At 46.7% G+C, this 12,082-nt stretch overlaps 1 protein-coding gene across 3 annotated transcripts; it reads right to left on the reverse strand.

Annotated features, from left to right (window-relative positions):
• Positions 1–331: 331 nt before the first annotated feature.
• On the reverse strand, positions 332–11,876 carry LOC104839381 (arylamine N-acetyltransferase, pineal gland isozyme NAT-3-like). Of its 3 annotated transcripts, none has more exons than XM_010579666.1 (5): positions 11,798–11,876; positions 11,362–11,477; positions 8,665–9,143; positions 5,269–5,463; positions 332–2,179 (listed from the first exon to the last, which is right to left on the reverse strand). In XM_010579666.1, exon 5 carries the CDS (start codon positions 2,170–2,172, stop codon positions 1,288–1,290), a length of 885 nt encoding a protein of 294 aa, XP_010577968.1. In that variant the 5' UTR covers positions 2,173–2,179; positions 5,269–5,463; positions 8,665–9,143; positions 11,362–11,477; positions 11,798–11,876; the 3' UTR covers positions 332–1,287. The 3 variants fall into 3 exon arrangements, with proteins under 3 accessions (XP_010577968.1, XP_010577967.1, XP_010577969.1); XM_010579665.1 differs by having other exon boundaries at positions 8,134–9,143; XM_010579667.1 differs by lacking the exons at positions 8,665–9,143; positions 11,362–11,477; positions 11,798–11,876 and adding an exon at positions 6,430–7,696.
• Positions 11,877–12,082: the final 206 nt, after the last annotated feature.

A 12,082-nucleotide genomic window follows, 5' to 3' on the forward strand; every position in this document is an offset into this window, starting at 1 on the left:
TATAAACTGCTAGTTATAGAAAGCTGCACATATCACGTAACAAATAAAAAGGGGTCAGTGAGTTACTATATTTTTAAAAGCCTTAGCTGCAAAATACTAGCACATACAAATAATCAAGACAACCGCAGTGATTAATGAAATGTTTTACTTTGGGGATACACGTTGTAATTGGGGGGGAAAAAAACCAGCCGAATAGTTTTACTTCACAATTCTTGATTTTTTTATTTAATTGTTATTCACTTATATAATTTACTTAATTGTGAGTGCATAGTTGTAATGCTTCCAAGATTTGTACATAAAGGAACATGAAGCATCTTCTCAGAGGGCAAAGTGATCACATTTGAGTAATTTCTCACACTAAGGATCTTAGCCTTTAGGTATCTGATTAAGATTCATCGTTTCTCCTTATATCAATATAATTAGTATCACTGCAAACACATCCTCAGTAGAACAGAAATGTTTCAGAAAAATTATTCTGCGCATGTATTTGAGTTCAGCCACAATAATTAATGTGCAATAACACTCAGAGTAGAGTCTTACGAGAGGAGCACGTATTCCCAGCAGTCTGCTGCCGGGTGGTAGCAAACAAAATGCACGGGAGATGCTTTCAGTTCAAAGAAATCCTGCTTTTTGATTATGGCACTGAGAGAACAGGAGTCATGTAAACTCTGGACCAAGACAGAATTGTCCACTAATATTTCTCATCATCAGTTTTAGGCCATAAATAGCCCATCCATAAATATTCTCATGGTGTAGCACAGGCATGGAACTGTCTGACTGTCGCACGGGAGGGTGTTATGAATGCAAGAGCAAAAAGGACAGGCTTATGGCTTAACTGGAGCAAACTCAGCAATGGATGTCTTTGTTTTTCTGGCTATTAAAGTCCAAAAATAATATGGAATTCATTTAAGAGGTGGGTACGATTTTCCCCAGGTGGCAGCACAAAGTAATAAAGAGACATACAGCTCCATCGCTCTACCCTGCTACTCTGGGTGTATTTAGAAAAGCTTTTAAGAGACGAAAGGAGTAGGGAATGGGCAGAGTCTGCTTCCAGCTAAGCACAAAGAGAAGGGTAGTGATTTGATTGAGCTAGGAAGAAATTATTTGTACCCAAACCAAAGAGAGATGCAGGAGCAGTTGTGAAAATCAATTTCTTTTTCCAGATTCATACTAATATGTTCTGCCTTACACTGGTATAGATGGCAAGAGAAAGCTTAACCTTTAGGCGTTTGTCAGAAATAGGGGGAAGGATTGCATGTAATGCCACTGGATTGAATTATACATAATTCAGGCAAAGAGTTCAGATGGATGCGGCCTGCTTCTATTGATGGGTACAAGTTTGTTGTCTAGTGTTAGACTGAATTTCTCTTTCAGTGTTTTCTCTATTTCTTCATCTGCAAGGATTCTGATTTCCACCAGATCCATATTATCCTTATAATTGTACTTCATCTCGGTGAATTTCCACCCCACCAGAGCCCGGATGCCGTCGGTGGTCTGCAGGCTGCAGATAGACTTGGACACGAAGAGCGAGGCCTCCTTTGTCTGCAGACGCGTGTTGCAGGCTCGGAACTCTTCGATGTCTCGTGGCTGAAGGGTAAAGAGATAAACTGGACGGCAACCTTCTTCTTCCAAGTTATGGGAAGCGGAGACGCGTTGGTCAGGAGTGTACTGCTTCCTTTTCACCTTCTCGAGGTACCAGACCCCGCTCTTCTCCAGGAAGCGAAAGACCCCGGGAGCCTGCGGCTGGTCTGTCCCAGAAATCAGCTCCATCGGCTGCCACATCTGGTAGGCCATCCCAAAGGCGCCATCCACGATGTAGGATTTGTCGCCAAGCACCACTTTCAGCAGCAGATGATCCATTTCGGGTGCATACACGTCATACTCCGGGACATAAACTTTTGCTCCCAGAAGGGTGACATCGTAGCCAACAGTTTTCAGGGCCCAAGATAAAAGTTGGTTGTTTTCCATACACCAGCCCCCGCGTTTCTTCCTCACTATCTTGTCATAAGCCGCTTCCAGGTCTAGCTCAACGCATTCCCCGCAGTGGATGCTGAGATTTTCGAAAGGGACTGCTCGGATGTGGTGCTGCAATATATCCGTCAAGGTAGCCAGGTCCAGCTTATCATAGGAGCCCTGGTAAGAAGTTCTGGCAAAATATTCCTTGATGTCCATGCCGCCTCTGAGAGAAGGGTGGAAAAAAATAATAGATTGTGTAAGAAGTGACGGAAGGATCTTCCCCATCCCTTATAACAGGGTGCTCATCAGTATGGGCAGCCTGCTCAGAAGAGGAGCAGGATTTGACTAACAGCCCTACCAAAGGCAGCTGAGCGTGAGTATTAGCACCAAGGGAAGCCAATGGGACACTGCTGATGAGCACAAATGTTATTTTTAATTGTTTCTTTACAGCTGTGATGAGAGGCTCCAGCCGTGCTAAGCACATTTCAGTAGAGAGTTCCTGCCCGGCAAAGCTACAAATCTCCATAGGAAGGAAGAAAAACAGTACCAGCGCTGTTTCCCTGTTAGAAATTATAGGAACTGAGACTCTCCAGATCTGAACCACATTACTTGCGGTTTGACTCAGCAAAGCGGAAGCAGAAAACAAACCTCCCACTCTTGCGGAGCAATCCAGAGCCTCCTCTGAAACCAAATCTGAAATAAATATGCCCTGCCGTGGTATTTCCTCTATTATTTAGGCAGCCTGGCACGAGCTGGCCTCACCTGCTCCTGCTCTCCATGCTGGCGGTAGCAGATGTGACCTGGAGCGCAGAAAGATTTTTTTTTTAGGGCAGAAAAGGCCGTGGGAGATTTTTTGCTGCAGCTGCTGTGAGCCGCCTCCCAGCAGCACAGCTTAGCTTTCCAGCTCTGCTGATCACAGCCCTACGCCAGCAGCAGGAGAAAACTAAAGTTTGGGCCAAAACTACAAGTTTCAGGAGATTTCACATTTTCTGGCATCATTTTGGGGGATGCATTTGCTTCTTCAACTCAGTCTCCCCAGCAGCGGGTGCCTGCCCGTGAGTAAGGGACCAGGCATCACCCCCCGTCCACGGCAGAAGGGCTCAGCCGGAGGCTGTGTTTCACAAACACGGGGGTGGAAAGCAGCTCGAGCCCTTGCAGCCCTTGATGGTAAGGAAACAAGAAAGGGATTTTGATGTAGCCAAGTACTTTTGTTATTCCTGCGCAGGCACTGCGGAATTTCAGACATCTCTGAGTATGGAGGAATGTTGCTCAGATTACTGACCCGAGAGGTCCCAAAATGTTCTCAAGTTCCTGTATACGATTCTTAAGGTAAAATCATAAGAAAAGTCCTAACTGTTCCTACAGGGTTAAATTCTCAATTTGATGAAATTGCATGGGAACTTTGGAAAGATACTTTCAGCATATAAACAAAGGAATGAAAATGAAAAATTTCCATCTGGCACAATATCGTGGCAGAAGCAGAGGGTGACCCAGTGTCGTGGTTTAACCCCAGCTAGTAACTAAGCACCACGCAGCCGCTCTATCACTCCCCCTCCTCAGCTGGACATGGGAGAGAAAATATAACAAAAGGCTTGTGGGTCGAGATAAGGACAGGGAGAGATCACTCAACCAATTACATCACGGGCAAAACAGACTCGACTTGGGGAAAATTAACTTACTTTATTACCAATCAGACCAGAGTAGGGTAGTGAGAAATAAAACCAAATCTTAAAACACCTTCCCTCCACCCCTCCCTTCTTATCAGGTTCAACTTTACTCCCGATTTTCTCTCCCTCTTCCACCCCAGTGGCGCAGGGGGACGGGGAATGGGGGTTACGGTCAGTTCATCACACGTTGTCTCTGCCGCTCCTTCCTCCTCAGCGGCAGGACTCCTCACTCTTCCCCTGCTCCAGCGTGGGGTCCCTCCCGTGGGAGACAGTCCTCCACCAACTTCTCCAGCGTGAGTCCTTTCTGCGAGCTGCAGTCATTCAGGAACAGACTGCTCCAGCACGGGCTTTCCCGTGGAGTCACGGCCGTCTTTGGGGGCATCCAACTGCTCCGGCGTGGGTCCCTTCCACGGGGTGCAGTCCTTCAGGAGCACACTGCTCCAGCGTGGGTCCTCCGTGGGGTCACAAGTCCTGCCAGAAAACCTGCTCCAGCGCGGGCTCCTCTCTCCATGGGGCTGCAGGTCCTGCCAAGAGCCAGCTCCAGCGTGGGCTTCCCACGGGGTCACAGCCTCCTTCGGGCACCCACCCGCTCCACTGTGGGGTCCTCCCCGGGCTGCAGGTGGAGATCTGCTCCACCGTGGACCTCCATGGTCTGCAGGGAAATCTCTGCTCCGGCGCCTGGAGCACCTTCTCCCCCTCCTTCTTCACCGACCTGGGGGTCTGCAAAGTTGTTTCTCTTACATCTTCTCACTCCTCTCTCTGGCTGCAGTTTCTGTGCCCCAGCAACTTTTTTTCCATCTTAAATCTGTTCTTCCAGAAGCGCTACCACCGTCACTGATGGGCTCAGCCTTGGCCAGCGGTGGGTCCGTCTTGGAGCCGGCTGGCATTGGCTCTGTCGGATATAGGGGAAGCTTCTAGCAGTTTCTTGTAGAAGCCATCCCTGTAGCCCCCTCCACCCAAAAAAAACACCCAACCTTGCCACGCAAGCCCAATACACCCGGTTTTGACTACCCACATTTCCTAGGTCAGAAGCGTAACAGAAATCTGTAACTATTGCATTATGGCCACTGCCACATCTCTGACATCTAACAAGCAGGCCTGAATGATCTACCATCAGGTTAAGAGCATCAGATGATTATTTGGGAGATTCTATTTGTTCAGCTTTTGGCTCATTCCCAAACTTTTCCCCAAAGCCCCAGAACTACAACTCTATTCATTTTTGAAAACTTGGCAGAAACATAGTTCTTGCCGTGTGAACTTTAAACCGGCGTCACCAGCTGTTTTTCCCTTTCTTTCTCCCTTTCTTTCACTTTATCACAGCAGGCAAAACACTTACAGTAACTTTTACTTAAAGGGAAAACCTTGGTGTGGGGTTTTCCTGTCTGTCTGTCCATCTCTTGTGGGAGTTTATAAGGCTCTTTCAAGTGTGGTATCTGAAATAAGTCAGGCAGCACGAATGCCCCATCTGCTCGAGACTGCTGAGTAAATAAACCAGTGTATCTATTACACCGAGCAGCTGAGCATTCATTCCCCGCTCTGTCATTACACCATTTTTTTGCCGTGTTTTGTGTTCAAAGACATTTAACTTCCTGGTTAGGGTGCGCTCCGCCACCAAGATTCAGGGTTTAAAAAAAGAAAGTCTTACCTGGAAAATCAGTTCAACCACTAGTGTATCTCGGCGTCTTAGGGGGGGGTGGGTTTAGGCTAAAGCCAGTGGTGTGGCTGGCTGGCTCTCCTTCACCTAGCGCAGACAGGGCTTGAGGGCTGCTCTCCAGCTCCTTTTCAGGGGAACGTCTTTTCTCTTGACTTGCTTTCACCCGCGTCTGTCAGATTGCAAAAGCTGGAAGAAAAAAAAAAAAACACAAATAAACCAGAAGGGTGGAGCACGAGAGCTGCAGTGAGCAAGCAAAACCAACAGTACTGATTCAACACGCATGCAAAACCTAGTCGTTATTAGAGCAGAGTCTGCTTCTCATTTGCATTTGTTTCATGCTTTTTGCAATGGCTAGCTTGGGCTCTGACAAAAAGGGTATTTTTTTGTTTCAGTAGCTAGCTGAATGCACTTGGGTATATATATATTTATTTTTCCTAGGTATTAGGTAAGTATTTGTTTGGAAATGTGTGGAAGAAGTCTTGCATGCATTCAATCTGAGAAGGTTTTTGCACTGTTTCTGGAAAGTACCAAGGTTTCGGCACAGTTATTTGCACCTGCAACCCCTTGCCACAATCAGCGCACACAAGAACTTCAGTGCTGCCTTTGCTTAATTTGCTCTCTCTGATTTACGTGCTTTTTTTTAATTGCAGTAAATTTCATAGAATGTAAGAAAGCACTGGGACAGCAGTGTGTCTTCTTTGGTCTTTGCCCACAGGTAGCACCTGAGGATGTTTTGGTGGTGAAGATGCTATTGGCAAAGTGGTGACTATGGACTGCTAACGCATAGGGAGCTCCATCCTTCCAGTGTATTTCATACTGCTTTTGTATATACAAATTTTGCTTGCATTTTGCCAAGCTAAGTCTTATTAATTCTCTCATATATACAGCTGGATTCTTTCCTGCTTGTTCCCCAGGAGTAGTTCCAGTCCTTCACATTTAGTGTCAACCGCAAGATTCATTCGAACACTGATTTATTGGAATAATTAGCAAAGACAATAAATCAGACCAGACAGAGATGTCTGTGGTAACCCATTACACAGCTCCACTCCCATATCAAAATTTGGCTCTTTATCATCCCATCAGTGGCCAGTGTTTGACCCCACAAGTGAGAACCGATGCCCAAGCCAAGAGGCACTGAAGGGAATGGATTACCTGTCCTCGTCAGGCTCCTCTGGGTAGACCCAATTTGGTACAAAGAGAAAGCTCATATTCCTGGGAGGATCTTGCTCTACATGGAATAATCCCTTCTCTTCCCACAGGGAAGCTGTGTTGTCTCTTTGACAAAGAGAAGCCAAAAGCTGAGCAGGCAGACCCACAGTCTTGGTGGGAACTGTACTGAAAAGAAGCCCAAGGACCCGTTGCTGTGCGATGTGTGAGCAGACCCAGCCCTGCTCCTTGCCCAGAGTCAACTGGAACCAGAGATGGTGCCAGAAGTGGACACTTGCCGTGCTCCCTGGGGCTAACATGTGAAGTGGTTGGGCATCTGTTTCAGCTAACTTTGGGGTCCCGTTAAAAGTGTTTTCTAACCAAGTAGGAGCAAAACCCATTTCTCCTGGTCCTTTGATACTCAGCTTTTCTCAACTCCTCTCCCTATAACGTAGCTCTGATATTGAACATTTTCTTCCCATGTCTTTCAAACTCTCATCCCAACTCACTATCCTATGCTGTCATTCCTGCATCACTCTCCTTTTTCTTCTCATCCTGCACATTTTCCTCCTCAAGCCATTAAAACCATGAGGTGTCATTCTGCCAAGGCGTGCCCAAGGCCATCAGAGGGCAAAGCTCACTCAATGTGCACTAAAGGTAAGAAAAGGCTGATCTTGACCCAGGAGCCTTGCCAGAGTCCGTTTGCATTTCAGCTTTGTGCCAGATCATTGAGGCTAATTTCAGGTTTGGTGGGGCAATAAACTGCAATCACGGCTGCTGGGTAATGTGGCCATGACGTGCCTGCATCCGTCCCAAAAGATAACGAAGGGCAAAGCCCAACTTGGGCTGGCTGGCTTGTGGGAAGCATGACCACGAGGTGAAGGTGCAAATGGGAATCTCCTTGGCGAGGTTATTGCTGTCCACCTTGACACTGTAACACAGTTTCCCAACCAGGCAGGAGCTGAAGCTGGTTGAGCTTTTTCCAGAAGACCCTCAATGTAATTGCACTCACTTTTATTTATTTACAAATTTAAACTGCCGGCAGCATTTAATTTATTACTGAAAGCCTTCTCTCATCCTAACTCTCCTGAGAGGCTGCATCAAATATCCATTCCTCCCTGCTTTAACAGAGTATTATATGCTGCAATATTTGCCTGGTGAAATAAAATCATAGGGTGCCCTGTTTGGGGTAATAGTCAAGTGTCTGCTCACCGTTAAACAGCTCCCCTCTACAATGACCTCTGTCGTGGGCTGTATAACAAAGCAAGGTATATTCTATTCTATTCTATTCTATTCTATTCTATTCCATTCCTTTCTACTATATTATATTTTCTGGATGCTTAATATACAAACTATGTGGTATTCTACTTAACTATCTGGTTTTGGTGGGGAGGAGAGAAGAGAGTCTTTTAAAGTAATAAAACAATCAAGGTGTTTTAAATGGAATTAACATAAAATCATAAATTCTTACACAAGGTCAGATTCTCCCACCCTGCAGAGCTCTGAGTCACTGGAAAAGGAAATTCTGCACACCCTGAGCGGAGTGGCCGGCTCTAGCCTTTCATTTCCGAAGGGAATTTAATAGATGTAGGCTGCCCTAATGCAAGACTTGTAAATAATATTCACGGCCTATAAACATATTCATAATGGCAGAACTCCCTCATGCTTTATATTCATTGCCTTCCTTATGTAATTACAGGTCTCAAATACCTGTGGCTACATATCTTTCTGGATTTGTATCCGCAGCATCCATCACACGCAGTTTTGGTGGTGTCCACCCCACCGGCCAAAAGATGAGCCTGCAACTACAGCAGCAACTTTTGCCCATGGGACTCCAGAAGGGAGTAGCTGTGCAGGACATTGCATGGCTTTTTCTCAGTGAGGAAGAGACCAAATCTCAATTTTAGTGTTTCTACTGTCTAAGGCATCTTTCTGAGGGCTGGTGAGTGTCAAAAATTATCTCCTCTGCTTATCCTTACCCTACCAATATGAGGTTTTTCACCCAAGCTAACTCCAAGGGTGTTAATGCAGACTTAGGAGACCACGCTGGTTTGTAGGGCCTTCCAGTCCTGAGGGTTTCAGCGTAAATCTCTTACACGTAAGTGGTCGTAATTCAGTTAAATTCCATTACAAGGGGAACAATCGGCTTTTCTACATGAATGGCTTTATCTCATAGAGGGTTTGAAGCAAAAAAAAAGAAACCATTTTAAGTAACTGCTTTGATGAAAAACATGCTCGTACATCTGGCTGTTATTTTCCCATGAATCCTGACAGCTGCAGTGGGACACGTCAGGGTGGGATCCTCGTTGAAGTGTGGTCACGGTGCCGTGGGGACACCCTATAGCTCCTTCTGCCACCCCAGCGCGAGGCTCCAAGGTGCGCGTTGGGAAGGTGAAGTTGTCTGTGCTGTTACTGCCTCCACCTTGTGGGCCACCTCTCCTGGAGATGCCAGCAGCGTCGTCAAACTACGAAAATGTTGAGGAGAAAGTCCTGCAGATCGGAAAGCGGAGAGTCGCGCCGGTTTCTCTGAACGTGCCGGTGGCTGGGTCTGCGAGGGCTGGCGAGCAGCTGGGGAGGCTCTGAGCCGTGGTAGCAGTGGCTTTGCTGGCATCTGGAGATGAGGAGGGCTGGAGAGCACTGATGAGGAAGACGAAGAAGACAAGGAGAGCGAGATGGTGTGTATGCACAAACGCTGCTTGTCCTGGTAGCTGGAGAAGGGGCTGGAGGAGAAGCCAGCAGCCTGGTTAACAGTCTGGGAGCTTTGCGTATCCGACTGCCCACCTTGCCCAGGGCTGCTGCAGCCAGTGAACCAGTTACCAAACATTTCGGGTAACAGCTCTTTGGCCAGCTTTGCCCCGTCCCCATGGGCAGGCAAGGAGGGGGTCTCCCTGTCCTGGGCAGAGAAGGGAGCTCATGCAAAGGGTCGGCAGACCCCAGCCCTTTCCGTGCTGAGTATTTGGAGCAATTCACGCCCGCAAGACACAGCTGCAATTCGCATTCATTCCTTCCGTGTCTGATTTTTCTCCCTCCCCAGCTCCCACAAGCGCTGCCCAAAACGACTCTTATCGGACCGGAGGGAAGACAGCACCAGCAGGGTCACATGTAAGTGGTTGCAAACAAGAAATTTGGCTCAGCAGGAACAGGATCAGAAACAACTCTCCTCCCCAGGGGCAAAGCCAGCGGCTCCGTCCCCAGCCTGGGGTACTCTGGCTGCAGCCACCCCCCAGCAGCCGTGGGGCTGTCCCTGGTCAGGGCACCCTCCTGGAGAGCTGGAGGTGGCTGCGTGATCCATCCCAGCCACGAATATCAGCAAATGTTGGGGTTTGGGGGTTTTTTTCCCTCCTTCCTGAAAGTTCAAACCACCATATTATCATGCAACACCACTGCTTCCTGCAACGGTTGGCAGAGCGGGTCCACCCCACCGCAGGGCACAGGGCTTTGGCTCCCTCCCAAAATCATCCGGGAGGTAGGGATTGCCTCTCAGCAGCCTCCCAGGGAGCTCAGACACCCGGCATTTGCTTGTGCCTGGGATTTTTACTTTTGCAGCTTAACTTTGCAAGAAGTGCACAACCTCCCTCGCTCTGCATCTGACCATTGCACACACTGCCGCAAAAATATTCCGGCGCTTCCCAAATCGGTATGTAATGTTCACCCAGAGTGCCTTTGGAGACCCAGGACATTAATCTTTCCCTCTTCATTTCAATGTCCTATCTAGAAATTGGATATATTCTGTTTTACTGGCTTTTTTGTGCGGATAAATGCTCCCATGATCAACCAGTTAATAATTGCCATCACGTTACGCTGTCATTGCCGAAGGGAAGTACGACAGTGTAATATGTAATGGGGTATCATCATTGCTGGCTGGACCCTGAGACAGTTTCATTTCACGCTTTCTAATGAGAGCTGTCCATCACACTGTCAAAAGCCTACTTTGGACATCTTCCAAATGGGAAAATTTGGAAATTTGGAAAAATTTGGGGCTGAAATGCTGTTACAGAGGTACAGCTGGGCAAAGTGGGCATCCATGGTAAAGCCCACAAACAAAGCAGATGGTCTATGGGGAAATACTCAGTTGCTAAAGACCAATTTATAATTCTCCTTAATTTCACCACATTTTCACCGTTGTCGCTAGCTGCTTGGTAATTGCAGGGCAATGCGTTTTTCCTGTGTGGGGACAGAAAGGCCTCATTTGAAAATAAAGATTTTATGCTGTTCAAGTCCAAAAGTGAACATAAGACATTCTGTTAAAATTAATTAGCTGACCATCTGCAAAAATTCTGTACAGTTCCTAAACAAATACATAAAATAGTTTATGACCTGGGCACATGTAATTCCACCCATTCAAGTGTGACCTGCCTGCACAAAGACGATTCGCAAGACAACAGTCTCTATCTTTACCAGACACATAAATGGCTGGGTATTCAAACTTGTCTACGATATGCAAAAAAATACTGCTGCAAGATATTTTAAGAGGAAAATATTCCCAGCAAATCAACAGGAACACTGACTAAAGAAGAGTTATAGATGTGTATGAATACAGGGGGGAGAAATGAGAGTTCACGCAGCCCTCTGAAATTCCTTTGGTGAGCTCACATTTGGGATAGCAGAGAGGTAAAACTGGTGAAACACTTGCAATATTTCTATGACTGGGATATGAAGCAACAGCAAGAACATCTCAAAGGGAAATATTCCTTAATTTTCCTGAATGGAAAATATCTTGGCTTTATAATTCATATGTACTCCACATATTGCCTGCCAATTTATGTATTTATATATATACACATATATATTAGCTCTGAAAAAAAAAATCTTTGTACCTGTGCCTAAATGCAGCAGCAGTCACCATTTATGAGCAGTGAAACTACCAAGCCCCATCCTCAGCAGGGTTACATTGTCCTTATTCCACCGAAGCCACGGAGCAATGCTACTGGCACTCACCTGGCTTCGAGCCTGCTCCTCCGAAAAGCTCCTCCAAAACCAAACTGTTGTTTCAGTGAAAAGGCTCTCATGGGCTTCAGTGGGAATTTGGATCAGCCCTAGTTCAGGCAATCAACCTGGAAACATGCAAAGCGGGAATAATTACACGAGTTCTGTCATTCCCATTACTCAGATTATTTTTTTTCTGGAGGTAGGTGGGAGGGAAACCTTTTATCTCAGTGAAGAGTAGGAAACAGCGTTACAGTGACAGCAAAGAAAAAAAAACAACTGCGCCTTCGGGAAACACATATTCATTACAATGCACTAACACGCATCACAGAAATAATATATGTTTGCGATGACAGTGTATTCCCTCCACCCCATTGCTGAATCAGAAGTGCAATTGGGGAAAAGAAAGGAGACACGTTCTGGATTCAAAATGCTCCCCCAGACTTACCTTTATTGGTGTTTTTTGGCCGTGTCAAGGAGAGTCTGGAAGTTGTGGGAGGATTCAGACGCAACGCAACGGTTGCGCGTGCTCTTCATTGATTCTTGGCAGTAAATAGCCCCGCCACAAATATTATCAGTGTCAGGCATGTCCACGGAGCTGGGTGTTTACAGAGTGAAAGGTTTTTCGTGGCATAAAAGCCAAAGGCAGTAGAGCAAGGGTTACTGTGGCAACCTGGACTCTGGAGCTCTTGGCTTTCCTCCCTGCTACGCACTCGTGGGGGACACTGGTGTG

Source organism: Haliaeetus leucocephalus, unplaced genomic scaffold, assembly GCF_000737465.1.
Source record: "Haliaeetus leucocephalus isolate CR32 unplaced genomic scaffold, Haliaeetus_leucocephalus-4.0 Scaffold668, whole genome shotgun sequence".
In the NCBI taxonomy this organism is placed as follows: Eukaryota; Metazoa; Chordata; class Aves; order Accipitriformes; family Accipitridae; genus Haliaeetus; species Haliaeetus leucocephalus.